Genomic DNA, 26584 nt, shown 5'->3' on the forward strand with positions numbered 1-26584 from the left:
TGAGACAGACAACGACAGCAAAGATGGCGGACAACACGCACGTCGTCGACAAGGACATCAAGGCCGCCGAGGACGGCCTCGAGCCGACCAAGTCGCTGACCGCCGGCGAGGTCCAGCACCTCGACGCCTCCGCCGAGTTCCTCTACCAGAACAACATCACCGAGGAGTACCTCGCCGAGCTCGTCAACGACAAGGAGAAGAACCGCAAGCTCGTCCGCAAGATCGACCTCATCGTCCTGCCCCTGCTCGCCGGCACCTACGTGCTGCAGTACATCGACAAGCAGGCGCTCTCGTACGCCGCCGTCTTCGACCTCTTCACCAGCACCAGCGTCACGCAGACGCAGTACTCGTGGTTCGCGAGCATCTTCTACCTGGCGTACTTGGTTGCTGAGTACCCATGGGTCTACCTCGCGCAGAAGACGCAGATGGGCAAGGTCGTGGCCGGGTGCGTGCTCTCGTGGGGTTCCGTGTTGATGATCACGGCCGCGTGCTCCAACTTCCCCGGCCTGGCGGCGTGCAGATTCTTCCTGGGAGTCTTTGAGGCCCCGATCACCACCTGCTTCATGATGATGGTTTCCATGTGGTAAGTGACTCCAACCTCACCCGAACCCGGAGTATAGTTAGCTAACACATAACTCCAGGTACGTCCGATCGGAGCAGCCCTTCCGCGCGGGCATCTTCTACTGCTGCAACGGCGTCGGCTCCATGCTAGGCGGCATCCTCAGCTACGGCATCGGGCAAATCGACTCCTTCCCCGTGTGGAAGGCCGTCTTCCTCATCTGCGGCGGCATCACCGTCCTCTGGGGCATCCTGCTGCTCTTCTGCCTGCCCGACAGCATCCTCACCGCCAAGCGCTTCTCGCTCGAGGAGCGCGCCCTGCTCGTCGGCCGCGCGCGCCTCGCCCGCACCGGCGTGCTCAACAAGACGGTCCAGTGGTACCAGATCAAGGAGGCCGTGCTCGACCCGCAGGTCTGGCTGCTGACGCTCTTCGTGCTGCTCAACGAGGTCATCAACGGCGGCGTCGCCAACTTTGGCAAGCTCATCATCAAGGGCCTCGTCTCGGACCCGCTGCTCACGACCGCGCTCGGCATCCCGCAGGGCGCGTTCCAGGTCTTCTGGATCCTGTCCGGCGCGTACACGGCCACGAAGCTGAAGAACCAGCGCACCACGGTGATGGCACTGTGGCTGATCCCGACCATCCTGGGTTGCGTCATGATCTGGAAGCTGGACAGGGCGCACTACAAGGTCGGCGTGCTGTTCGGGTACTACCTTGTCGGCTCGTTCGTCGCGTCGCTGGTGCTCGCGCTGCAGATGCCGGCGACGAATTTGGGTGGCTACACGAAGCGTATTACGGCCTCGGCCATCGTCTTCACGGCGTACTGCGTCGGAAACGTTATTGGGCCCCATGCTTTCCTGGCCAAGGAGGCGCCGCTGTACCCGACGGGGTGCAAGGTCATTCTTGCGTGTTCGGTTGCGCAGATGTGTATCGCCATCTCTTTGCGGGTGATGTTGATGCGTAGGAATAAGCAAAGGGACGAGGCGGCTGCTGCGGCTGCGGTGACGCCTGACGCTCAGCATGAGGATGAGGGTGTTGATTTGACTGATATGGAGAACCCCAACTTCCGTTATGTGTTGTAGATGGCGGTGGTGATGGTAGAGGACGGAGCAGATGAGCTGTTTAGAGTTATGATCATGTTCTTTGAAGTTAGCGTCACAGCGATCAATGATTACACGCATTACATGCGCTTCACTTTTGCGATGACTTTGCGTGTCTGTAGTCAACCCTGGCTCAGTGGATGAGGTGAGGAGCACCCAGCTGCCTCCCACAGGAAGCCGTGGACTGGGTTCCGGAAAACATCAACATTCGAATGGTAGCAAGCGAGTCAACTCTTGGCCATGTAGCTCTGCACCATTTCAAAAACACAAAAAGATGGCGAACTCAAGGTGAGAAACAGGCATCGTATTGAAGCAATTAGTGCCTAGACATGTGAGACCCGTATCTGTACTATGGCGAACACCTTAACCGCCACGGCTTTTTCAAGGCCTCATACTTTGATCTGCGGCATGGAGGCTATCGAGGTAGCCCCAGAATCCTCGGCCATGGGAGACCATCGAGGGTGGCACGAGAATCCTTCGCTAGCCGGGAACGAGGAATTGGGTACGGGGGAGGAGTTTCGCAGTCGAGGGGCGGTAGACGAGGACGAGGACGAGAGTCACTGGACGGGAGAGGCTTGTTCTTGTTTGTCTCGAACGCGGAAAATCTCATTGTGTTGGGTAGTCGTGAACCATTCCTATGCCATTTTCCTCTCCTCAGAGAGCCGGACGCCTCGAATTGGCGATTTTTTGTCCCATGCAACCAACTCTAGATCCATGTAGACCGACCGAACCGAACGACTAGACCTTTTGAGAGAAAAGAGTCAGTCACCGAGTCCGAGTCCGGCTTCGCTTTTTGGACGCCAATAAAATCCCTCGAGAGCCTTCTGCAAAGCCCCGTCCACAACGTACCATTTCCTTTCCTCCCCCGAGGACGAAGCCTCAGCATTTATCGCTGGGCGGACCAGACGGCCTTGACGAGGCCATCGCGCTGGGCAAGGCGGTTGAAAGCGTCGTCGCTCTCACCCATGGCACGGACGAAACCGCAGAGGGCGTAAACGTGGTTCTCGCCGGGGACAGCGCGGCCGTTCTCGTCAACCTTGGCGACGGAGATCTGGACGGAGGCGTGGTCCTTGGCCTTGATGATGCGGTTGGTGGCGCTGCACTTGCGCGGAACGTAGCTGGAGGAGGAAACATGTTAGCAAATCCGTCTCTGTGCCTATTCATCCTCCGTCGCATTGCGATCCCTGGCCTTCCTCCCAATTCTCAATCGTGAAGCAGAGGTCCGAGAGGGGAGCCGAGAGAAGTTCCACGCAAAAAAATGCCGCCTTCTTCTGCTCTCGTTTCCCTCTTGAACTTCTTTCCTCCAGAACGAGAATTCGGCTGCCGGCGCGCGGGTGCATCGTGACGTGGCGTCTCGAGGACGGGTAGTTCGGTGTTCGCTTACAGATCGACGATCTCGCCCTTGTCGTTCTCCATTGCTGCGGTTGGCGTTCGGGGGGTTGTCTAGAGAAGTTGTTGGTGATTTTGCGTTACGCGGAAGTGGTCGTCGGGAAGAGACTGAGGCGTGGTGGGGGTGACTTCTTAATTTTGCCAAAAAACTGTGTGGGCGCCTCCTGCCAAAAAGTCCGGTGGGTTGCGCCTGCCGAGCCGGCGGCAGGGCTGCAGTCACGTGTCGCTTGAGTCAGGTGACTGCGCGGCAATGACGCGGTTGTCGAGGGCGCTTGGGACGCTCGGGCCTCCACCCCGCTGCAGCGTTGGTACGTGCTCCGCTGGGGCTTCGGTCCCGTTTAGTGGTCTTAGTGGTGTCGCGCGTAGTGTGTTTTGCTTCTTGAAGGAGGGCGTGAATGACAACTCGAAGCGCCATTGCCACCACCAATACATCTGAGACACTACGGGCGACTTCAATGTCTACGCACGCCTTGCAGTCACTACGATAGTCTCCTGCAGACCCCCAACAAACATCCTGCTGCGGCTTGTGTTGAAACCATGCGCCCGGCGCATCACCCTGGGCCTGCCGAGATTCACGATGGGGTCTCCGTTCGGGACCATTCCTCATGACCCCTACAGCTTCTCCTCCTCCTCGCCAGGACTTCCGTCTCTCGACCAGATCAAATCACAGAACCCTTCTCGACCTCCGCTCCGAAGTGGCAGCGCGGCAATGCCCATTCCCGACAATGCAAGCCATAGCTTCAGTAGCGTATCCAGCTTCCTCCGCCACGAGCACTCCACGATCGACCTGACGACTCCGTCTAAACCCCCGACCGAAAACTCTGGCATGCCCCCGCCACCGTTACCCGAAGAGGAGAAGCCAGTTGTTGTGTGCCTCGCGACGGTGTCGAAACCGAAGCGGAAGAGAGGTGTCAAGGTGTTGGAGAAGAAGCCAGGCCAACCGCCTCCAAAACCAGCCAAAGCTGGGAAGGCCGCCAAGGAGAAGGAGGAAACCGAGGCCGACCAACCGTGGAAGAAGTACTTGAAGGACGCTGCCGAGAAAGAAGAGAAGAAGACCAAGGCTACAAAGGCCAAACCTGCGGCCAAAGCTAGAACGACGAGGAAGAAGAAGGAGGAAACCGTCAGTCGCCACTTTGCCAAACCGAAAGACGAGGACCAGGGCCAGGACCAGGAGGCCGAGGCGCCTAAGCCGCCAAAGAAGACCAAGAAAGATGCGGACGGGCCTTCGGATTTGGAGGCGGCCATGCGCCGTCGCAAAGATTGGACACCACCACCTGCCGATACTGCTGCTGGTTCAAATCAACAGGTCGTGGACTTGCTTTCCTCAACCGATAAGACCTCAAGTCTCATAACCTCAAAGGAGACTTTCGACAATCTTTTCAAGAACTATGCGCACCCGGAGGAGGAGCAGGCGCGGCCCTCCGTCGAGCCACCCGACAATGAGCGTCAGGTCTTAGGGAAGAGGAAGTTGATCGAGACTGTATCTATCAACGAAACGGCCAAGACGGGCCCGTCCGAGAGAGCGGCCCCGAAGGCCAAGGCACCCAGGAAGAAGCCTCGAACTATCACTGAGCTAGCCACAGCTGCTTATAAGGTTCCAGAAGCTACTGAGCAGCAGGATCCATCTGCACTTGCACCAGAGAGAAACGCCGTCGAAGCAGAGGAGGCGAAGGGCAAGGGAAAGAAGAGGGCATCCAAGGCCAAGAAGCCGAAAAAGATGCCACCGCCGGAACCTGTCCTCCTTTCACCGACCGCAGCTTTGAGACAGGCCGCTAACCAGGACTATGTCTTTGGCACCTCGAGCCAGCTGGCTCGGGAACACTCGCCAACGTTCCTACGAGACCTCCAATCAGCTCTCCAAGCCTCAAACTCGCGAGGAAAGGAGAACGACCCCTTCGTGACGCCCATCAACAGTGATGCGGTAGAGCCAGAACCGCGACAGAAGCTATGGGGTGTCGGTGCAAGAGACGAAGATGGACGAGTCTTGGACCTCGAAGTCATCAACTTGGCAGACACGCCACAGGGAAACGAAGGCACATCTGAAGGGCCCAATCCATTTGGATACGTGGCCGCGGACAAGCAGGCGCCATCAATACCGAATCACTTCCCATCAGATGACTCGTTTCCTGATATTGACGATCTTCTCGGAAAAGCGATTGCGGGGGAGCTGCCTAGCATCCAAGAGGAGGCACCAAACTTCCAACCCGCGGCAGCTCAACCCGCCCCGAAGGAACCAAGCCCTGCGCCCGAACATGAGGCTGCATACCGAGCCGAGAAGGACATCTCCGAGGATGACATTGACCTGCCGCCGCCGCGGTTGCCGTCAGTAACTGGCAGAGGAACACGACAGCCTGCTGCCAAAGCCAAACCTGTCCAAGAACCCAGCAAACCCAGATTCGACCTATACACTGACGTCCAGCTCGCACGTGAAATCTCCTCGTACGGGTTCAAGCCAGTCAAAAGACGCACGGCTATGCTTGCTCTATTGGACCAGTGCTGGGAAAGTAAGCAGCGACCAGCTCTTTCTTCCCTCCCCACGAACCATCCGATGATCTCGACGATATCTGAGTCACAGACAGCTGCCAAGGTGCAAAGGGCTGCAGCTGCTGTGTCACCCAAACGCCCGCGGGGCCGTCCGAGAAAGAACAGTGACGTTGCGCCAGCATCCCAGGAGGTGTCACCTAAACGTGGGCCGGGACGGCCCAGGAAGACCCCCAGCATCGAACTCATGTCGTCGCCCAAACGCCCGCGGGGTCGCCCGAGAAAGAGTAGCATCGAGATCCCGTCCAGTGAGCCGCCGCCGTCAGCTCAGCCTCCGCCGCCATCTCCCAAACGGCGACCCGGACGGCCGAGGAAAACCGCTGAGCCGACACGAACCACCGGCGGCACGATAAGCAACAAGGGTAAATCCAAGGCAGCTGCAGATACTCCAGATGTAGCTTCGCCGGCGGCGTCACGCGCGAGGAAGCTTGCGTCGCAGAACATTATCGAGATTCCTGATTCGGCCTCTGAAGGGTCACTGTCGCCGTCGCCCTACTCATCTCCGGAACCAATGTTCTCGTCACCGCCGCCGGTGGATGCTTCCTTATCAATTACGGAAGATACGGAGATGTCGCTCGCTGCGTCGCCAAAGAGCCAGGAGTCTGCGGCTCTGTTTGAGTGCATCACCGAAGCCGTGACGACGGCACCCCCAACCACGGACCCGAAGAAGCCCACCTTTCATGAGATGATGTTGATGTATGACCCTATTGTGCTGGAGGACCTTGCCACTTGGCTGAACACAGGTCAGCTGTCCAGAGTTGGCTACGACGGCGAGGTCTCCGCGGTTGAAGTGAAGCAATGGTGTGAGTCCAAGAGTGTTTGCTGTCTTTGGCGCGAGAGCTTGCGAGGAGGCGAGAGGAAGAGATATTGATTTGGAGTTGAGGCAAGGATACCCTCTACATGTTTATGCATTCATCACGGCGTAACTTGGGTAGGCACAGGCACAGCTTTGGAGAGGCCTAGCATTCACTTAACATGCGCAATACCAAACTTTTATACGTTGATATATTGATCTCAGTGCCTTTCGACTCCAATTATTCATGATGATTTGAGAATGAGAAGTCCGGATATCGATCGGTGCTCGCCGCACGGCATTCCTCAACCGGCGCAGGGCGCGGTCACAGGGCGCTCACCGAACCTCGGCAAAACATCAAACAACCCCGCTGCGATGATCTAGTCCGCAACACACCTCATGACTTTGAGCTAGCCGGACAGGCTGTTCCCCGGGGATCTTCTAATGTCTACATTCATATTTTCACGGTGCATTCGCGCGCGGTCAAATTCATCAATACTCTCAATCCGATTCACGAATTCGCGCTCAATTGCGACCGGAAGCTCGACCCGAAGGCCGACGAGTCCGAATACGCCGCCACTCACAACAGCCACATTTCATTTCGAAGGCGCGACGGGCGTAGCAATCATGTCACAAAAGCGGGCATCCTCTTCATCAAAGGAGAAGAAGGAGGTCCAGGCGCCGCGGCCGAGTTCAAGGTACGCCGCAACCCTCGCAAACCGACCCAACAGGCGCGCGCTAACCGGGCACCAGCATCCTCCTCCTCTCGCCGACGAACCAGGTCCTGCTGCTCCACCGGGTGAAGACGTCTACGTCGTTCGCCTCCGCGCATGTCTTTCCCGGCGGGAACTTGGACGCGTTCCACGACGGGGAGGTTCCTGCGCCCGAGGCGCGGGGGAGGCATGAGGACGGGCCTGCGTATCGGCTTGGTGCGATTCGGGAGTGTTTTGAGGAGACGGGGATTCTGCTTGCGACGAGGAAGGGAGCGGTGGCGGGGGGTGAGGCTGCGCTGGTGAACTTGTCATCTGCGGATAGGGACGTTGCGAGGAAGCGGATTCATGGGAATGAGGTGAGGTTTGGGGAGTGGGTTGAGAGTGTTGGGGGTGTTCCGGACGTTGGTATGTGGTCCTGTTTCCTGTCAATTCATCTCACATCGACAAATCCTGCAAGGCTGTGGTCTGCAACCTCTTAAGTGGAAGCATCATCGTCATGCTGAAGTATACGCTGGCAATGCGTCAGTGTAGCATAGCCATCTTTGACTGGCAAATGGATGATGCAACAGCTCACTGACAAGCGCAACAGATCGCTTGTTGGCCTTCACGAGATGGGTCACCCCAACCAACGTTCCCAAACGCTTCACAACGCAGATGTACATCTACATGCTCCCGCACTCTGCCTCAACAGGCGCCAAGGCCGCGGAGCACGAGATCATCGTGCCGACGCCGGACGGGGGCGTGGAGCACACGGCCGCCAAGTTCGACGACGCCTCCGTATGGCTCTCCCGCGCCGACAAGGGCGAGATTATCCTCTTCCCGCCGCAGTATTACCTGCTCTTCCTCGTCGCGCAGTTCTGCAAGGGCTCGTCAAGCGGGGCCGGCGTCGAGCACTTCGCGGCGCAGCGGGAGCAACTGAAGGAGTTCCTGAAGCGGATCCCGACGGCTGAGTCGGAGGCAGCGAGGAAGCAGCCCACGTCGGAGATCCCCTGGGCGGACAAGGTCATGAGCCCGCATAACCTGTTCATCCGCGAGGAGGACAACCGCGTCGTGCTCGGGATCGATAAGCCGGGGCCGGAGCTCAAGGGCTCGGGGCGCGGGGGCGACTGGGAGAGGGTCGTGTTAGTCAAGTTCACGCGCGAGGGCCCGCGCAAGGTCGAGGTTCGGGGGCGGGAGGAGGTCTTGAGGGAGGAGAAGGAGGCGAAGAGGGCGAGAGAGGAGTCGGAGAAGTCGAAGATCTGAGCTGACGGGCTTCGGACGTGCGCTATCGATTGATGTTCCTGTCTTGCAGACGTTAGAGATTCAACAGACAAAGATGAATAGATGGAGGTTCTCTTCAAGAGATGTAGTCTCTCGAAAGTGCAATCTTGCTGACAGCTTGGAGAAACCAACAACACTGTCAGCAGTTCCAGCCTAGTCCAGCCCTACGCATCGACACCGCCCCCAACACACAGTTGCCGTTCGCATTTCCACGTTTCTCTCTTCTCTCCTCCTGAATTAAAGACCTGAAAACCGAACGATCGGAAGGATGAGATGTGACCGACAGTAAATAGGAACCGAATGTGCAAAAAAGGCGAACTGCCTCCTGCACAGTACTATTCAAAAGCGACCTTGCTTTCCGGGTATGACTCGTGGTCCTCCCCCCTCACACCCACCACCAAAAGGACTGCACTTTCACAGCAAACTAAGCTCCTCGAACTTCGAGGAGCTTCAGGATCTGGGGTGTCCGCTCAACCCCGAAAGATGCGGCTGTGCGGCTCTGCTCAAAGACTGGTGGGCCGTGGCTACAGAGACGGAAGGCGAGGAGGAAGAGGCCCAGGGATTCTGGGAAGGTCACAGCGAAAGTGTGCGCTGGAATCACATCTTGTTGGAGCGGCCTCTTCAGAAGCAGCCACGCAGCAGCTAACCGGACATGGATGCAGACGTCTCCGTGGCCGCGTCCTGGGCCGGCCTTGGGTGGTGTTGGTAGAGTGTGATTCCACACCAATCCACCCCGGGCGGCCACTCACTTCTTCTTTCTCTCATCACCCAACCCACTCTTGTCCTTTTTCATCACTTCCTCCACTCATCAAATCTCCCATCCCTCCACACCGTTCGTTCTGCTTGCCCTTCTCGGGTTCGAACCCGTTCCCGCAGCCGGTGAACCATTGGCCTTAGATATGGCGAGTCGTGATGATCTGACACCTAAAGCCACCCGCGCGGGGCTTGGTTGGTTAGACGAATCTGATGGGCGCTGTCCACGAGGCTATTCTGGGCGAAGTTTTGATGTTTCCTAGCTATCTTGAAGCAACAACCCCCTCTATTCCCCCCACGTGTCAGTAACCTTTCGCATAAGAGCATTTCGTTCTCGCTTCCTGACTGGCGTGGCTTGAGGCTCTTCTTGCCGTTAGGGGAGGGCGCCCATGGGCTGAACTGTGTCTTTGATGCTGGTGTCCATGACTCTCTTTATCCCTGATCCTCGTCCGGAAGATTTCACCACGTCGACACAATTTGCAGCCCGTCCCGCATCACCACGTACGTGGCATCGGACTTGAGTGTTATCCCGACTCAAATATAGTCTCGTGGACAGTTTATCAGACCATGATGACGCCTCCTGCCGATGGGAGACGGTGTGCGGCGCTCTCTCGACATGAATAGCTCCAATTTTGCCATCCGTGCCTATCTTGAAGCCAATCTCTCGTCCCAGGAACCCCTCATCTGATTACAATTGATGACCAATCCAGCCGGTGTATTCATCCCCGTGGGGGACTATCTCACGGAGCTCGGTTTGGGACACAATGGCTTTGGCGGTGAAGCCTCATCGCCATTCTCGCGACGGCCACGACGAGGACGACGTCACGGACGGAAACACGGCCCCGAGCATGACCGAAAGAAGCGGATCAAGGTTAGTTTACAGGAAGCTCACAGGGAGAGAACACTCGGGTACCCAGACCGATCATTTTCTTCAGTAAAGTGCAAAAATGACGAATGCTCGAAACCGGAAACAATCACCTGCCGAAGGAACTCAACGGGGACCGATGCCACGCCAGGGTAACCCTTTCGATGCTCTAGGGGAGACCGACGCCGTAACTCCTACCCTGTAAGGCTAATCGCCGACCACCTCGAGCACAATGTGCCAATGCTGCAAGACTTGTGGCGTACGGAGTATCTTCTATGTGTGTAGACATCGCGGAGCGGGGAAGCTGCAATGTTATATCACACGTGGTCCTGATTGGAGGGCTTGTTTGACCCTGATGCATCTATATGGGCCCATGGGGTTGCTTCATGCAAGAGCAGCATGTACTATGTATTCGGCATCCTTGGCTAAAACGGTCGCCAGCCAGGATTCCCAGGATGGATGTGGGCCATGTTCCTATGTATGATGGGTATACGAACCGAGGACTGAACAAAGTTCACAGTGACGAGAGCCTGATTATCAGAGACAGTCTACATTAGACAGTTTAAGCGCCATTGTCGTGGACGTGCCGTCCCATGCCGTCCCGAGTGCCATCCCGCGCATCGTGGCCACATCCGGTAGGCAGGGGTGAGCAGATGACGGACGACGGATGGGTGTCGGAAATCAGACGGAAGGCGACAAGCAAAAGAAGAAGGTTGACTCCGAGGTGATAGCGGAGTGCCACCTCACATGCCAACAAAGGGGATTTCCACCCAGAGCCTCAATAATTGGAGACTCGAGCTCTGTCATCGTCTGTGGTTGGGTAGATTCTCATGGCAGATGATACGGGATCCCTGGACGGTCGGAAGGGAGTATCGGCTTCCTGGCCTTCGCTCCGCGAGCAAGGGTGTTGGGCTAGAGTATGCGGTCGGATTGCTGTGAAGGGGGACCCTAACTCTAGCGCATGCCAGCTGACCCCACGAGCGAGGATACTATCTCATGGATGGGTGAAGATGGGAGCAGTAGCCGAGAGGGACAACAAGATGTTCACTAATATGCATCGGCAGATGTTGTTTACATTCTCTGGGCAGAAATTATAAATACCCCTGAATAGTAACCATCAGAAGGTAGAGCTTTCGACACAAGCAGCATCGAAGCTGGGCTTCTTGAAACACATACTGCATAAAAGACAATTCCGAACTCTCTCGTTCAAAAACTCACGTCCTGTCTTCCTTCTCTTGAAATACATCATGGCTGACAGGTAAGCCGTTTCATCAAGACGTATGATCACGGTCACTAACCACGATCTAGTACTTCGCCGAGCCCGATGCTTGACATCTACATCAAGGACACCACTAGTGTTCCTGATAGGCTTCAGAATGGTGGCAAGAAGTGAAACAGCGTTCGCTGGTAGTCAACATGCGCACCTCTTCTATTGTCCTTCAAGGCGGATGGCGGTATTGAATGCGCCTGGTGGGGGCTTGAGATTTCGAGGAGGCAGTAAGGGCTTGTTTGATACCCCACTTTGGAGATGAAATATCTTCAAGTACTAGTGTTGATTACCTTCGGGTCAATATGTTGTTTCAGTTCTTCCTGTCCGATTGGCTGGGAAGCTGGGGTTGGACTCAGGACATACAGAGTAGCTGCTGGACTGCGTTTGGATGAGTTTCATTGCTCACCATATTACCTCGTATACGCTCCTTAAATTGTGGCGCTAGAAGCACCAAGACTCACAGTAACAATCCAACACAGAAGATCTCTCGTTGAAATCTTAAGCTATACTTTACTCTCCGCGTAACCAGAGTGGATGGTCTGAACCAACTTCAGGAGATTTCAGCTGACACTCTAGCTGTGGCGATTACATGTACGATAGAAGCGAGCTTGAAAATCATTGGCAAGGCTTATGCGGAACGATCCTTCTTTGAGGCTCTGCAGGAAACAAGGCCTGTAATGTAGTATAAAATATGCACGTATCTGCCATCCTCAACCCCTGATCCTCGTCAGACATGTACGTCAAACCTGTACGCGATCATCTGCCCTATCTCCCGGCCGTAGCTCGTGTACCCTTCCAATCGTCTGGTTCATCTTGATACCGCTGTTGTTACGTGGCCTGCGGCATGTTGGTATTTACGAGGTGTCGTGGTCTAGGACGATTCGTATCATGCCATACTGACGTTTGTTCGGTCAACTAGTTACACCTGAACGCCTCGAAGGCGATACCCAAAGTAGTAATCGGAGGTACAGCGTCTTTATATGGAAGGTAACGACTCAACCCATGAGTCTTGGCGTGTCAAGCTGAAGCTATGACCTGAAGTTTGCTGCTTGTTTCCCCGCGTCGAGCTGCCAAGCTCGGGTCTGCTACCCGTGCCATGCTTGGCGATGCTATCCACAATACCTCCCATCTAACAACAACACAACACGAAGCTTATTGACTGCTGAAAACGCATCTCGGGGATTGATCGCGAGCTCCCGAATAAAACCATTGCGCGAATAACTCCCGAGACGAAGATCAATACGCCACATTGCGGGACTCTCGATCACACACATTGATCAACACGCATTGCCGCAAATCACTGAAGAAATGACGAGCTCCCTCGCGAGCTTCAGCTACATGTACATCACCACACCACCCCGTCAGCTCCTCTCGAGCATCACTCAACCTGTAATCTCACGCAGAACGCAGAGATGGAGCATGGTTGTACCCTGATCCACGACGCGAGACCGGCGGGCTACCTCCATGATACGCACATATGTTGGAAACTATTGTCTGCATTCCCCCCACAAGCGAGTCGCTCGCACACCGCATCCCTCAATGCGAGCAACCTTGCCTCTACTTTCACTGCAAAATCTGAGCGGTGCCACGAAGTCTGTATGCAGTCTCATATGCAAGAGAGGCATGGATGTGGGGGTGATTGGGCCTTGGTGAGGGGCGCTATGTATGTTGCGCTGTTGGCTGCAAAGCCTGCATGTAAATTGACCAGGGAGAAAGACCGGGGAGAAAGTCCTCATCGAGAGAGCGAGAGGGGTGGTTTCTACACACCTTCGTCTGGCAGAAGTCAAAACGAAACGGTTTAATCTCTGGCCCATCCTTTCTCGATGAAGAATCCCGGGAGGGGGGAGGGCGTGTCGTAGAGCCTGAACTCGGAATGTCGTTGGATGAGCTCGCCGTGTGCGCGCGCGTCGTCGGCCCCGCTGAGAGACGAAAAACGGCACGGGGTGAATCGTCCGTCACGGCGACTGGACGAAGCCCGACCGAGTCGCGAGGATGACCGCAGGCAGAGCCTCATGTTTGGGGTGGGATTTGCGTCCGGTTGGTCGGCTTCGTTGTTTTGGCCTTGGTTTTGTCGTGGATTGTGCCGGGTCTCATGAGGTTTGGCCCGCTTTGGGGGTGGCCCCCTCGGCTCGATTCTGGGTCTGATAATGGATCTCCGGCGTGGTATTGGGTACGGATACGGGGTCGGGATTTTGCTGTGAAAGTGGGAATGGTGTCAGTTGCGTTCCGATGGAGCAGGTGACCAGCGGAGAGCTGCGTGGTATGGAGCGAGAAACGTGGCAGGGTACGATATCCGAGAGGAAGTTCCTGATCATGGAAGTTTTGAGTATAAATACCCCCTCAACCTCATCTTGAGATTGTGAAAAGGTAACTGAAAGTTGGAGAACCCCGTCGCCGATTAATCGCAGTCAAGCATTCTTCGCCCTCTGCATCTATCGATTTTGCTGCCCACCAATCTGTTTCAGACCTCGTGTCATCAGCTGTCACTATGAACAAGAACACTTACTTTGACGTCTTCGTAAATGGGTAGGCAAAGATCCCATGCAAAATCTTGCTTCGGGGGCTAATGATATAACAGCAGTGAACCGGGCATGCTTGATGTCTACCTCAACGACACGGGCAATGTCCAAGATCGCCTCTTGAACCCTCAACCACCCCCGCCTCCCCCTCCACAGCCTTCGCAATGAACGGGGGAAAGATTCATGCACCTGGAAGCAAGTTTTCTGAAGCTATACACACCTCAATAACGGATGAATCTCCAACGACACATGAAAGCAACAGAAACCATTTCGATACCCCTTGGAATTGGCGTTGAGTGGTGGCGTTTTCCTTTTGAGCTGCTTTGTTTGGGAGCCAACTGAGATTCTCAGTTGAGCTGTGGGACAGATGATGGCGATGACATGTACACTTTCGTAGCTGATGCTTGGAGCTTTTGAATACATCCTACTTGAACAACATTTTAGCACTTTTGAACTGAGCTTTTGACTCATAGGGACAGTGAATGAGATTCATTGTTGGCATGAAGAAGAATGGAGAAGACTGTATAAGGATGTGGTAAGTCATAAAGACCTGGTGCTATTCTTTGTGATGTCTTCATTACTGAGCAAAGCCGACCAACACCCTTTCCTTGTGCGTATCCATGCCCTTGTTCGTCGCTTGTCGTCATTAGGTGGTCGTCTCCGTGAAAAAGACATCCTGTCTAGTGCGAGAGAAAACCAGCACCACCATTCTTGATGCCCAACTCACGCATCTTCATGGCAAGGGCATCCTCGAGCTCCGACTGAGCAGCTTTCTGGGCCTCGGCGAACTCTCTAGCCTCCTTGGGGCTCATTAGTTCACCCTCCTTATCATCCTCCTTGCCCTTTACCCAGTCGGCGCGCTCCTTACGGCGGATCTTGCCCATCATTCTCTCGAGCTGCTCGTTGGTCCAGTCGGCAAAGAAGGTGTCAGGCTTCTCATCAGGCTTCTCTTGGAGAAGGACGTCGATGGCCTTTGCGGTATGAGTCTCCTCGTCGTAGGCGATGGGATGCTGGCGGTATCCCGAGAACTTGATGGCGAGGCGGCGCGCCTCGTAAAGGCGCATCATGACCTTGGCCGGGACAGTGGGCTTCATGTACCTCAGAGCGGTCTTGGTCCAGTTGGCCTTGCGGGCGGCGGCGATGAAGGTTCCGGCAGTGCCATCAGTAGCCGCCATGTGAGGCGCAAGCTTGGTGGCCTTCTCGAAGAGCTCGGCCATGGCGGCGTCGACGGCGCGGGTGTCGAGGTTGGGAGTGACGGCGTGCAGAGCGTTCTTGAAGGCAATAGTCTCGTTCTGGTCGTCAAGGTACTTCACCTCCTGATTGGTGGGGTCGCGGTACATCTCGAAGCCTGCGCCGGAAGGCAGTATCTTCTTGAGCGTCTTGGACTTGGACTTGGTCTTCTTGGTCGCCGTCTTCTGGGTATTGTCGGCGGCGACGGCGGGGACGCCAGAGACGACGGGAGGGAGCTCTTGAGCCTGAGACATCGTGTAGGATTCTACTGTACGGTCAGATATTGTCGAAAGTAGCGAGTAAAGCAGAATGAGGCAAGTCTTGGATTTGTGGGAGAGAATGGGGGTTGAATAGTGGAAGAGTCACATCGCGCGGACGGGATTCACTTTGCGATCGATAAGAGACGTTGATCGTAAAGCTGAATAGAATAGACTGGAAGAAAGGACGGACAAGAGTAATTCAGACGTTGACTTACGTGGTTTAGGTGATGAGGCAAGATTGTAAGCTGGTTGATTGTGTTGTGAAGTTGTGAGGCGACGAAGTGGGTTGTGTGGTTGTCGGGGGGGAAGGTTTGTGAGTGGTGGGTGGAAGCGATGGAAAGTGAGAAGATCTGAAAAGTTTTCACTGCTTCTCGTCTGATGATTTTTAAAGTAGGAAAGAACGACGTCAAAGGGTAGCAAGAGGTGAGATGGAGGTGAGCCAGCGTCAGGGACTAGGTAGGTGAAGCGTGGGTGAATGAGCAACTCCCGACGGGTAGACAAGGACGACGGCGACGGCAACGACGCGTCAAGACAGAAACGCGTCAAGTCCTTCTCGTTTTGAGAAGGAAGCATTTGCCTTCCTTTCTCACCTTCGACTTCACCTTCGCCCTCTCAACCTGAGGCTGGCCCCCTCACCCTTCTTTATCCAAACAGTGATGCCTGGTTGTCACCAGAGCGGCCGGGTGGCCTGGAGGGTGATACCCTCAGGTTATCTCTGACCAAGATATTGGACTCTTCGTGTTCGATTCCCGGTCGCTGCGCAAAAACCACCTTAACCACTGGTGTACGTCGGATGTGGTGAGAGCCTTCGTCTAATGTGCATCTTTAGATAGCGGTCTCTTGTGTTCGAAAGCCTTTAATGCTGCGGGCGCTGGGGACCCGGTTTCGGCGCTACGAGCCTGGAAATTCTTTGAAAACCTTCCTCTGATCAATTCAGAAATTCTTTTTTTTGCATTTTGTTCAATTGTTTTCTGACTTTTTGACATGATTATTTTGGACGTGTGTAGCGATATTTCTTCGCGCGATCAATAATTGAATTGACACATGCTAGAACGCGATAATGAAAATCAACAACTTCGAATTGAACATAACACTGATTAACACGCTGACACATACGACGATTACGATCCTCCGCCGCACCCTCCTCCTCCTCCTCCACAACCGCCTCCACTTATCATAACAACTGATCCTGCATATGCTCCGCAACCTACACATCCTGTTAGCGACAGCAACAGACATTCTTCGAACAGATCTCGACGTACCGCCCATCTGGTTTGGAGTTCTCCCAGCCCATACTCCCTACAACCCAGTCAGTAAATCTCCAAGTCCATCCATGGCTGCGAAACTTACATCCGAGGTGGAACACCCACCCGGCCCGCCGCACCCCCCGGCCGCGATGTCATTGCTCCCACACAACCCCTGAGCGCAGCCCGCCCAGCTTCCCGTTCCAGCATGCATGATCCCCGGGTCGGCCGCGATGTAGATGCCCGCGGTGAGGTGCGCCGGGTACATGTTCGGCCCGTAGCGGTGATACGTGCTGCCCCAGTGGTTGTAGTACTCCTCGGGCTTGGGCAGCTTGACGCCCTTCTTCGACGCGCGCTTCGCGGCCCGCTCGTACGCGCCGTCCATGCGGTGCTTGCAGATCTGCCGCTGCTGGTAGCGCAGGGCCTTGCGGCCGCCGTTCTCTTTCGAGAGGACGGCGTTGTGGGCGGAGATGTGGACTTCGGCGCCCGGGGCGGAGGGCTTTGCGGAGGCGTTGAAGTTGTCGATTGCTGTGTGGAGTTAGACTTTCAGTCCACGAAGACGAAGAAAGGGGGAGATGGGTGGAGGTTACTTTTCTGTTGTTTTGTGCGCCCAAAGATGCTCGAGTCGTTGATGGTGTGGTTTGTGCGAATAACTGTCATGTGTCAACTTCAAAGCGGCATGCCAAAGGAAAGGGGGAGGCGCTTGACATACTATCACACCACCCACAAACGCACTCGGAGTACACCTCCCCGAACTTGTCCAGATACGTCCTGCTGCTCCACTCGAACGCCTCCGTCAGCCGCTCCTCGTCGATCTTGTCGTTGTGGTCGATGAACCTGGCCTCCTTGGTCCCCGTGGTCGCCGAGTTGAAGGTGCTGAATTTGTAGTACGCCCGCGGGGCCAGCTGGTGCGTGTGCCACGCGAGATCGACGTCGAGGGTCGGGACGCAGAGGGAGTAGGGGTTCTCGGTCATGATGAGCATGAAGCGGCTGTATTTCTGGAGCAGGCGGTCCATGGTGCCGCGCTGGTTGGGGCCGTGGAGCCAGTCGATCTGAAAAGGATGGTCAGTAAATAATACTCTTGTGCTAACTCAGTCAGGGGTTCAACTCACATTGTACATCTTCTCTACAAATACACCCTGCCGCACCGTAGCTCCAACAAGATCCAGCGCGAAGATGGAGTAATTATCCCAGTACCGCGACATCATCTTCTTGCTCTGCACACGCTCCGTGCGCGAGAGGACCTTATTATACGGCTTCTTGTCCAGCTCCTGGATCCGCCCGTACGCGTCGTTGTCCTCCAGCGCCGCCGCAATAATATCACGAACGTTTTCCATCGTGGGTGGCTTCTGCAGCCCCGGCCGGACGAGCTTCCTCAGCTCCTCAATCACCCCGAAGCCCAGCAGGCGGTTGGGGAATGTCGCCTCTTTGAAGGTCTGGCCCTGGGGCGCGTGCCCGTCGGCCTGCGGGATGGGCATGCCGACCTTGGGCTCGAGAACGGCGCTGGGGACAGTGTAGTTGTCGGAGAGGTAGTGCTCTGCGTCGCTGAGCATCTTGGCCACGGAAAGGAAGCGCCGCGTGATGACGGTGTTGCAGCCTGCCGTGCAAAGCTGGAAGAAGTCTCCGTCGCCAAAGCCCTTGCCGACGAGACCTGGCTTTCTGGGTGCCGTTAGTAGGCGGTGAATGGGGTGAATTGAGAGGGACTTACGCTTCGCCCTTGTAGAGCTCGGGCAGGCCGCAGGTGGTCCATGGAACTTCTATGGTCTCCTTGCAGACAGGGCATTCCATGTACTTCGCTATGGGCTCTGCGACGTTATCCCATGCTCGCCCAGTGCTGGCTTCCCAGTTCGCTCTGGCTGCATCCGTGGCGATGTAGTTGAACTTGGCATCGATGATCTTGTTGACTTGAGCCCATGGCATGCCCGTTGTCCAGAACGTCTTCATTCCGTAGCGTATCGTATCCTCGAGGAAAGCTCTCGGGTTGAGCATGTGCGCGTGCCAGATCATGAGAACATCTGCACCTGTGAGTCACGATATTGTTTAGGAGGAAAGCGATCCAACTCACCCAACGGGGGAAGGATATCCACAGTCCATGGGAAATCATCCCCGCCATCCGGAAACTCGAGATACTTCTCCGACTTGATCTTCATGTCCTCCTCTTTCAGCCGCTCCCCGGCCAACGTCATCCACCAAGTCTCGTACCGATCAACCGCGCGCGCCAAGAACACCGCCCAGCGCTTCTCGCGTAACTTCGAGAGCACATCCTTGACATGGTCTTCCGACTTCTTGCTCGACCCGGCCTCTTCGCTGTCCGGCTTCGGCCCGGCCCTCGTATCCCAGATCTCCCACAGCCCATTGGTATACCCAACCTCCTCCTTTAGCGTCTGAATCGCAAACAGAAGTTTCAGATGAGCCAGGCACGAGTCGACATCTGGATCGCGCTGCGTGCCCAGCCTTAACGATGAAAATGCAGCCGTCAAGTTCGCGACCTCAGCCTCGGTTGGTCGCGGCCGCGCGCCTCCCTTGGACCCGTTGATGGACTCAAACGACGGCGGCTGGTCCTCGAACGCGGGCGGCTCGGTCTGCGCATCCTCGTATGTGGGAGGCGGCGTGGCGGCGCGCTCCGCCTTGGCCTTTTCGGCCTCGGCCTCTGCCTCTTTCTCCTTCTCCTTCTTGGATCTCTTGAAGAAGGAGGGCATCGCCGCTTTGCTTAACAGTGGGACCTCTCTAGTGGGGTGACGATGTATGGGGGAGATGAGGGTTGGGGAATGCGGGGTTGGATTGGGGCTGTGAGACGTCGAATGATGATTCTTAAAAGTCCAACCGTTTTGGCGGACATCAGATGAACTTCATGGAGACACGCGATTGCTTTTAAGCATAAACCCCAGGCCTTCTAGAACAACCGAGGGAGAAGAATGCCTTGGCCAGCATCTGAGACTTTTCTGACGTGTCCTGTAAGCGCCTCGTCCCCCATCGTGGATTCATTCGTGGGACCGTCAGCAGATCAGCTGGTAAACATGTCTTGGGCGACTAGGCAGACTCGTGAATTGCGGCACAGCAACACCACACCCCAGATATTCCCTCTTGGCGGGCGGAAAGCAGCTTAGCGCCCGCCACCACAAAGCTTCGAGGACCCGTCGAGGTGGTTCATCTCGGGCGAAGTCACCCATCCTTCGCGAGGGCCATTGGCCAATCGGCAGGGTTGCGGAACGTAAGCAATCGGGTAGCTCGTAAGCTTGTTGGAGTGGCATCTCGGACTCTTTTATCGCTCACACGCAAGGGTGCCGCTTCTCCAAATTACGGGGGTCAGGCGACTGCAGGATTGGATCGTTTTGAGGCCCCCTGACTGCTTCTGGTCCCTGGGTCGGTGAGCTCTTAACATCGTGATTGGAAAACGTCATTCATTGTGCGTGTTCATCCTGCCCGTCTTACCGAGATACCGCCCAGCCAGTGTCACAATGCGTGCAACATCATGAGCGTTATTGGTTTCAGAAACAGACGGCTCAGCCACTTTTCACATTGCAGGGACAAGTAGGCACCATCAAGTTGTAATTCAACCGTCTTTTTTTATCCTATCCTTCCTCTTACAGCTTCCTCCATTCCATTCTCATCGTCCTTTAGAAGACAAAGTTCTCAGCAACGCCCTTGACCAGGTTCTGCGCAAGTAGCTTGTGGATAGCAAGACCGGCGTGGTAGTTGTCCGCCCAGATGCAGTCGCTGGAGCCGTAGCAAGTCGCATCCTTGGCACCGTACTGCGCAAAGTTCTCAACAACAGTATCAAAAGAAGGCTTGGTGTCGAAAACAAGGCCCTTGACGCCGCTGTTAGCAGACTTGAAGGTAGCCAGGCGGGTGGTGAGCTCAGAGTTGTAGGAGCTGATGTCGTCGCGCAGGCGCTGCAAATCCGTCTCGCTCTGGCCGATCATGGCGGGGATCTGGTCGGAGAAGGGCGGGACCGAGAGCAGCACAAAGTTCTTCAGCCCGTCGTCGGCGAGCGCCTGCAGCAGCTCGAAGTAGCGGTCCATGATCTTGGCGACGGGCGCGGACTCCTTGTCCCAGAAGGGCTCGCCGACGTCGTTGATGCCGATCCACACGGCGACGAGCGCGTTGGCCTTGTCGGTCACGGCGGCGGAGACGTACTGCTTGTACTGGTCGACCTGGTCGTCGACGCAGTACTGCGCGTACGTGTCGACGATGTCCTTGTCGGTGGTGGCGCCCGTGACGGCGAAGTCGTAGGTGAGGACCTGGCTGGTGTTGAGGGTGCTGGTGAGGTGGCCGACCCAGTTGAGGCCGCTCGAGGTGGTCTGGCCGGGCAGCGCCGGGTTGCCGAGCGGGTTGCCGGCAGCGGGGAGGGTGCCGCCGGGCCAGAAGCCGACGGTGGAGTAGGAGTCGCCGCTGGATCTGGGGTCAGCTGTGTGCCGGCATGCAGAGTGTTATGATCATGGAGGTGTCTTACAAGACGATCAGGCTCTTGGAGGAGCTGTTGGCCTGTCTCGGGGTGACGGCGGCGCCGCGGCTGACGTGCCAGGTAGGGCTGGCAAAGGACAGGGACAGGCCGGCTGCGAAAGAGAGAGCGGTTGCGAAAGACTTCATTTTGTCAAGAGGGGTCGGGTTGAAATGATATGTACCAGCAAATGAATATCAACAAGAAACGTAGAATTGAAGAAAGAACGTGAAGAGAAACGATAGTCAGACCAACGAGAGACTCGGACAATATCCAGAACAAGAGCCAAAAAGAGACGGTCCAAGTGGGATGGCGCCGGCGCGACATACATATTATATGAAGCCCGTCCATCCCCCCATCCCAAAACCTAGACAGAACGAAAGGCCAAAAATCACACCAAGCAAACAGGGAGGAAAAAGGTCTTCGTCACGGCTCGTTTGCAGTACATTGAGTACCCCATCCACGGGCGCGCCGCTATTCGCCGTGATTGGTGGAAGAGTCGCCCGTGGCCCGGGCTTGGGCGGTGCAACCCCCAAAAGGGGCGAGATTGCAGGCGCTCCGCTGGGGCGTGCGGGGCCGCCGTCTCCCTTTTTTGCGCAGCCGATGTCGACAGATGAGCAGATCGCGGCGCGTGGAGAGCCGTTCACAGCGATGCTTCCGTCTGCCTGTGGCCCGAAAGAGCCTGCTGGGTTCTCGAATAGGAAGTTTCCAATTTTGGAAGTTTTTGTCTTTTGGAGGCTCTTTGGGAGTTGACGATAGAGGTGATGGGCATCATCCGAATATGCCGACAGCAACACCAGATCTGAAGAGACCCGGCAAACCGGACAAGAGTCGAATCAACTTGTGTTATGGTGGTCTCCTTAGAAAGACATGCAGCTCGTGTTTAAACGGTTGAACAGGTGCATCTCCTGTAACTTGGTTGTTGAAGACTTGTGCTGGTCTCGATACACTGACCAGCTTCACTCAAAACAACCTTGACGAGGATAATTCACAAGACGGTGTTCTTTTATGTAATCATAGAAGACCCTGCCATATTTCCTCATATCTATGTACCAAGAATGAAATAAAATATCTACAATTGAAGAATCATTTAACACCTTCCTGTAAACTTAGAAGGCAGGATCGGCGTTCTTGATCAACATCTCAAAGTACTCCTGGAACCAAGTACCAGCCTCTGGCGCAGGAGTAAACGAAGATCCCGAGCTACACTTCTCATCGTAACGCGTCGCCGAAGAGTTACTCGTGCCGTCACTCTCGCCGCCAGGCTTGACCCACACAATCGCATCCAGCGTGTCAATACCCGTCTTCACTGTCGGCCGCGCCCCGAAGCCCGCGTCCTTGACGTTGCACCAGTCGCCCCAGATCTGCTGACCCGTGGGCTGCTTGCCGCTGCGGCCCTGGTCGACGAGGTAGTTGGCGGGGTACCCGGCCGTCTTGAGCATCGGCGTGAGCGCCGCGTGGAACTTGCTCTCGTCGTAGTTGTTGTTGGGCGTCGTGTACGAGGGCGCGGACGTCAGGTTCCAGCCGTTGAAGTTGGAGACGTTGGTCACAAGGCCGCGGACCGCCTTGGGGGAGCCGGCCTTCTTGTATACGTCGGCATAGAGGGTCGCGGTGGGTTGGAGGTTGGCTTCCCAGCCGAGCCAGCCGGCGTGGCCTGCGTCGACGTAAATGGCGACGTTGTCGAGATTGAGCGTCTTGAAGGCGTAGTCGGTGGCGGCCTTGTAGGTGTCCGCTGCCTGGGAGCACTTTTGCACGCCCATGTTGGTGATGAGGTTGGCCAGTCCGTCGGGTTCTGGTTGATGTAAGCATATGATCTGCTGAGATATTCATGAACAGAGACATACCGTAAACAAACACAATACGGGTGTCGGAGTACTCCTTAGCGAGCGCGGCGATAGGGTCAATGTACTCCGTCTTGTACTTGTCAAGACCGCCATCAGCAATGGCAAGCTCTCCGGCGGAAGCCTTGGCCGAGCAGTCACGGTCAGGGAAGTTGTAAACGACGTAGGTACCGGCGTAAGGAGGGTTCGCGCCGCCCTGGTTCAGCTTGCGGATCTCAGCAAGAGTGCTGTTCATCAAGCTGATCTTCTCGCGAGTATCGCTTTGTGGGTGTTAGTTAGCTTGTCCAGATGATCCATCCAGCATTGCGAGAACTTACAGCCAGGCAAAGGAGGGGACCTCGGCGACCTTGGCCGCCTTCGTGGCGAGGTCGCCGGTCATCTTGGGGATGGCGAGGTTCTTGATCTCATCGGCGTAGTAAGGGTTGGGAAACAGCTGCCTGTCGGCGAGCGGGTTTCCGTCGTAGGAAGCTACTTGGCGGGCCTTGACGGGTCCGGCGAGCGCGGCCGGCGCCAGAGCCGCGGCGAGGAGGAAGTGGGCGAGCATGTTGAAAGGTTCAAGACAAGATAAGGCTGGGTATCGAAGAAGAGAAAACGAGTGTCGTGCCTGCGATCAGTAACTGGCTTTTGCGCGATGAAGCTGGACTACAATCCTCCTCTCTCACCCTGGACCGGACAACCTCGTCCTCTTATACAACACTTCGCATCCCGCCAAGCTGGAGAGAAGGCCCTGATTCCGAACACTCAACTCCGCCGCAGCCGTCAAACAAGGTCTCAAGGGTCGCCCCGGGGTTAAACACGCCGGTCCTTCATCTTAGACGGCATCCCCAAGGATGGCGGGACGATCTCTGCGGTTTACCGTCGCCCAGCGTTCTGAGGTTACTTTTTCGGCCGTGTGAGATACAATGCGGCCGGGGCTCTGCCGGCGGGGATAATGCTGGGAACACGGCCGAGTGGCATTGGCGCCGAGCCGTCCTGTGCCTGGGACGTTGCTGCTTTGGGGAAGTTCGGGGGTTTGGACAGCTGTTCTTGGCCACTCAACGTGGTACGGAGCCGCTGCCTCCGAGAAATCCACGTGAGCGCATGTTAACCCCAGGGATTCGTCGGCAGTGCTGCCCGCCTTATTAGCTACCCCGGGCCCACCGAGTTCGGATGACAACATTCGACCAGAAGAAAACTGCGCAGCGTGAATGGCAATTTGGGGGCCGCCAGATTGATTAAGGGGAGAATTGCAGTCCAGGCACGCTGGGCTGTTTCGTATGGGTGCCCTTGTCCGCGGTGGTGTAACTCTGAAAGTTGGGGAAAACCTTAGTTTCGACGGAACAGAGTGAGGGGGAAACTCGGAAGAGCGCAATGTGTTTTGAGAATGATCTGGAAGTGGGGGACCGGAGGCCCATAGGAGAACCTCGAGTCAATAGCGAAGCGAACTGTATTTCCGAGACGGATGGATGAAGTCTGATTTGCCAAGTAATTGCTAAAAGGCGCAGTCTGATGCGATGTCAGGGGGGAGGTCTGCTGATGGTTTGGCTGAAGTCATGAGCCGCAGCATGCGATTGAAAGCGCTAATTACCAAATGAATGTCGGGGAAACGAATGCATCACACCAGACTGCCGTCGTCCTATTTCTTATTCAACATTATCGGATCGTCCATCCGTTCGGACGGGCACTAAGCCCACATTTTACCCTCCATGATCGACATGTTCATAAGTGTGCACGGGACGCTCGCGATGCCGTGCGGTTTTTGTGGGAACGCGAACCCATGTTTTGATATTAGGAAGAAGAAACTTGTGCTAAGACTGACGGCGATGTGGCCCTCGATTCCGGATACCAAGTCTTGGTCTTTCCTTGTGAACCAGACTCGTGGCGCTGGGCATGGAAACCCAAGAACCTTGGCAATGGAAATGTGCACCTAGCCCAAGCAGTACCAGCAATAGCCCCGCGTCTGAGTATGTAAGATGATCACCTCTGTAAGTTGACTCAAATGAACATAGGCAGCCTAGGCAACAGCCTCTGGAAGACCAGAGTCCTCATGATGCATCATCTTGAAAAGCGGGTCCCAGACAGTCACTGGACTCATTGTCGACTTGCCGTACACCAAGGGGACCACGTTTTCGGCCGAGCATTCGAGGGCTTCTCCGTTGAGACTCTCATCGTCTAAGAACTTATTGAATGCGGACACGACAGTCGACAGTTGAGTGATGCTAGAAAACGCAATCAGCAAAGCACTTAAGGACGCATTTTGAAGTCACTGATTACCACTCAGGATGAACTGCGGCGATCATCCCAGCGGGCACCAAAGGCGTCCGAATGACGCCAGGCAAGACGACGTTGATCCGAATATTGTCTTTCTGTCGTCGTGTTAGATGAGTCAAAGATGTCCGTGATCCACACCAGTCTTTAACATACAATCTTGAGCACTCGGGATGCCCCGCGTACGAAGCCGATCATGCCAGCTTTGGCGCAGCAATACTCCGGAGAAGCTTCGTGGGGGTTGACAGCCGCATTGCTCGATGTCGCAATGATGTTACCTCCAGGGGTCTCGTTCTTCCGCATGAAATGGATGGCCAACTGCGTGCCGTACACCAATCCCTTGAAGCTAATATCGGTGCAGACCATGTTGGGCTTTGGCGGCACTTTTTCAGACCCTCTGTGGTTGAGGATGTAGATTGAGCCTCTGTCGGGAACACCTGCGTTCGCCAGCAACGCATCAATCCTGCCGTATTGATTCCACACATTCTGGAAAGTCTCCGCTTGCTCGTCGTAGCTGGAGACGTCCATCTTGTGGAAGCTCGCGTTGTCGCCTAGCTCCTGTAGCAGTTTCTCGTTGGTGATGATGTCGGCCATTGCGACCTGCCAACCCTGCTTCACTAGATCCCTGCTTATTGCCTCGCCTATCCCTGACTGCGAATAATGTCAGTTTCTTCGACAAATTGGAATAAGAACGATCGCAGAATCTTCTTACCGATGCCCCAGTCACGATCGCGACCTTTCTGTCCGACCTTATCAGTGAGGCAACGTCGGCTTTTCCTCTCAGACCGATCGTCGATGTCTTGGAAAGCTGGAATCTCCTTGGTGTCTTGCCATGATGGATATATCGAAGCTGGTGAGCTGCAGGTGCCTGAGTTGGCAATGCCCTCGTTGCGAGCCTGGCCACACGACCAACGGTGTAAGGCCGAAGAAGCATTGTATCAAGTCTGAGAATATCCAGGTTACAGACTCAAATAAGCGAGCAGACAGGAGGCTGCATTTAAAACAATTCATTTCGAATAGCGGCGGTCAGATTTCCACATCACAACTTCCGACCGCCTTTCATGCATGACAACTCACAACCAAACATGCGCAGCGTTATCCAGTGAGGAGAGGACTTGCTACGTCAATTGCCGCAACTATTTGTTGCTGTCTTGGGTTGCATGTTGGCGGAAGAATAGAAATTCTGCAGCAGTGACAATGAAGGAAAAGGTCGGTTAAACTGCTGAACGGGACCCTGTTGTTAGCAAACATCAACCAGTTGACAGTCATGCCCTGTCGCCCGTGACGGTATTGATCAACGGGATAACTTCTCTCTGCACGCCCTTGACGCAATCATCTTCTCCGTCTAAGGGCCAAAACCATTTTTGTGAATATTTACTTCATTCAGCACGACACGGCAGTTGGCTGGATTTGGGCGTGAAATTGTCACGGGCTAGAGCCCGGATTGATATCTCCGGCTTCGCCGGAGCAGTTACCGAGATCCGGCTCCGTTGGACCCACTATTCTGCCGCAGTACGCCGCCTAACCCGGCCTGCTTCACCGCTGTTAGGTGCCTACCCTTG

At 55.6% G+C, this 26584-nt stretch overlaps 9 protein-coding genes across 9 annotated transcripts; 3 read left to right on the top strand and 6 right to left on the bottom strand.

Moving 5' to 3' along the window:
* Positions 1-23: 23 nt before the first annotated feature.
* COL26b_013542 (uncharacterized protein) lies at positions 24-1638 on the top strand (the record flags this gene model as incomplete). The annotated part of the gene is made up of 2 exons (XM_053186139.1): positions 24-583; positions 642-1638. 2 exons carry the CDS (start codon positions 24-26, stop codon positions 1636-1638), a joined length of 1557 nt encoding a protein of 518 aa, XP_053029913.1.
* A 904-nt stretch (positions 1639-2542) lies between these two features.
* CRP7 (40S ribosomal protein S21) lies at positions 2543-3072 on the bottom strand (the record flags this gene model as incomplete). The annotated part of the gene is made up of 2 exons (XM_053186140.1): positions 2543-2774; positions 3041-3072. 2 exons carry the CDS (start codon positions 3070-3072, stop codon positions 2543-2545), a joined length of 264 nt encoding a protein of 87 aa, XP_053029914.1.
* A 682-nt stretch (positions 3073-3754) lies between these two features.
* On the top strand, positions 3755-6457 carry COL26b_013544 (uncharacterized protein; the record flags this gene model as incomplete). Its single annotated transcript, XM_053186141.1, has 2 exons — positions 3755-5549; positions 5625-6457. 2 exons carry the CDS (start codon positions 3755-3757, stop codon positions 6455-6457), a joined length of 2628 nt encoding a protein of 875 aa, XP_053029915.1.
* Positions 6458-7588: 1131 nt separating this feature from the next.
* Positions 7589-8334, top strand: COL26b_013545 (uncharacterized protein; the record flags this gene model as incomplete). Its single annotated transcript, XM_053186142.1, has 2 exons — positions 7589-7613; positions 7682-8334. 2 exons carry the CDS (start codon positions 7589-7591, stop codon positions 8332-8334), a joined length of 678 nt encoding a protein of 225 aa, XP_053029916.1.
* A 6105-nt stretch (positions 8335-14439) lies between these two features.
* Positions 14440-15243, bottom strand: COL26b_013546 (uncharacterized protein; the record flags this gene model as incomplete). The annotated part of the gene is made up of 1 exon (XM_053186143.1): positions 14440-15243. The coding sequence occupies one exon, from the start codon at positions 15241-15243 to the stop codon at positions 14440-14442; it is 804 nt and encodes a 267-aa protein (XP_053029917.1).
* Positions 15244-16548: 1305 nt separating this feature from the next.
* Positions 16549-19192, bottom strand: COL26b_013547 (uncharacterized protein; the record flags this gene model as incomplete). The annotated part of the gene is made up of 5 exons (XM_053186144.1): positions 16549-17021; positions 17206-17545; positions 17606-18152; positions 18202-18514; positions 18559-19192. The coding sequence occupies 5 exons, from the start codon at positions 19190-19192 to the stop codon at positions 16549-16551; spliced, it is 2307 nt and encodes a 768-aa protein (XP_053029918.1).
* Positions 19193-20110: 918 nt separating this feature from the next.
* COL26b_013548 (uncharacterized protein) lies at positions 20111-21083 on the bottom strand (the record flags this gene model as incomplete). Its single annotated transcript, XM_053186145.1, has 2 exons — positions 20111-20891; positions 20947-21083. 2 exons carry the CDS (start codon positions 21081-21083, stop codon positions 20111-20113), a joined length of 918 nt encoding a protein of 305 aa, XP_053029919.1.
* A 960-nt stretch (positions 21084-22043) lies between these two features.
* Positions 22044-23319, bottom strand: COL26b_013549 (uncharacterized protein; the record flags this gene model as incomplete). Its single annotated transcript, XM_053186146.1, has 3 exons — positions 22044-22726; positions 22779-23035; positions 23093-23319. The coding sequence occupies 3 exons, from the start codon at positions 23317-23319 to the stop codon at positions 22044-22046; spliced, it is 1167 nt and encodes a 388-aa protein (XP_053029920.1).
* Positions 23320-24768: 1449 nt separating this feature from the next.
* COL26b_013550 (uncharacterized protein) lies at positions 24769-25616 on the bottom strand (the record flags this gene model as incomplete). Its single annotated transcript, XM_053186147.1, has 3 exons — positions 24769-24973; positions 25032-25120; positions 25179-25616. The coding sequence occupies 3 exons, from the start codon at positions 25614-25616 to the stop codon at positions 24769-24771; spliced, it is 732 nt and encodes a 243-aa protein (XP_053029921.1).
* Between the last annotated feature and the right edge of the window lie 968 nt (positions 25617-26584).

This window comes from Colletotrichum chrysophilum (assembly GCF_026319265.1).
Source record: "Colletotrichum chrysophilum strain AFK26 chromosome Unknown scaffold_237, whole genome shotgun sequence".
Classification (NCBI taxonomy): Eukaryota; Fungi; Ascomycota; class Sordariomycetes; order Glomerellales; family Glomerellaceae; genus Colletotrichum; species Colletotrichum chrysophilum.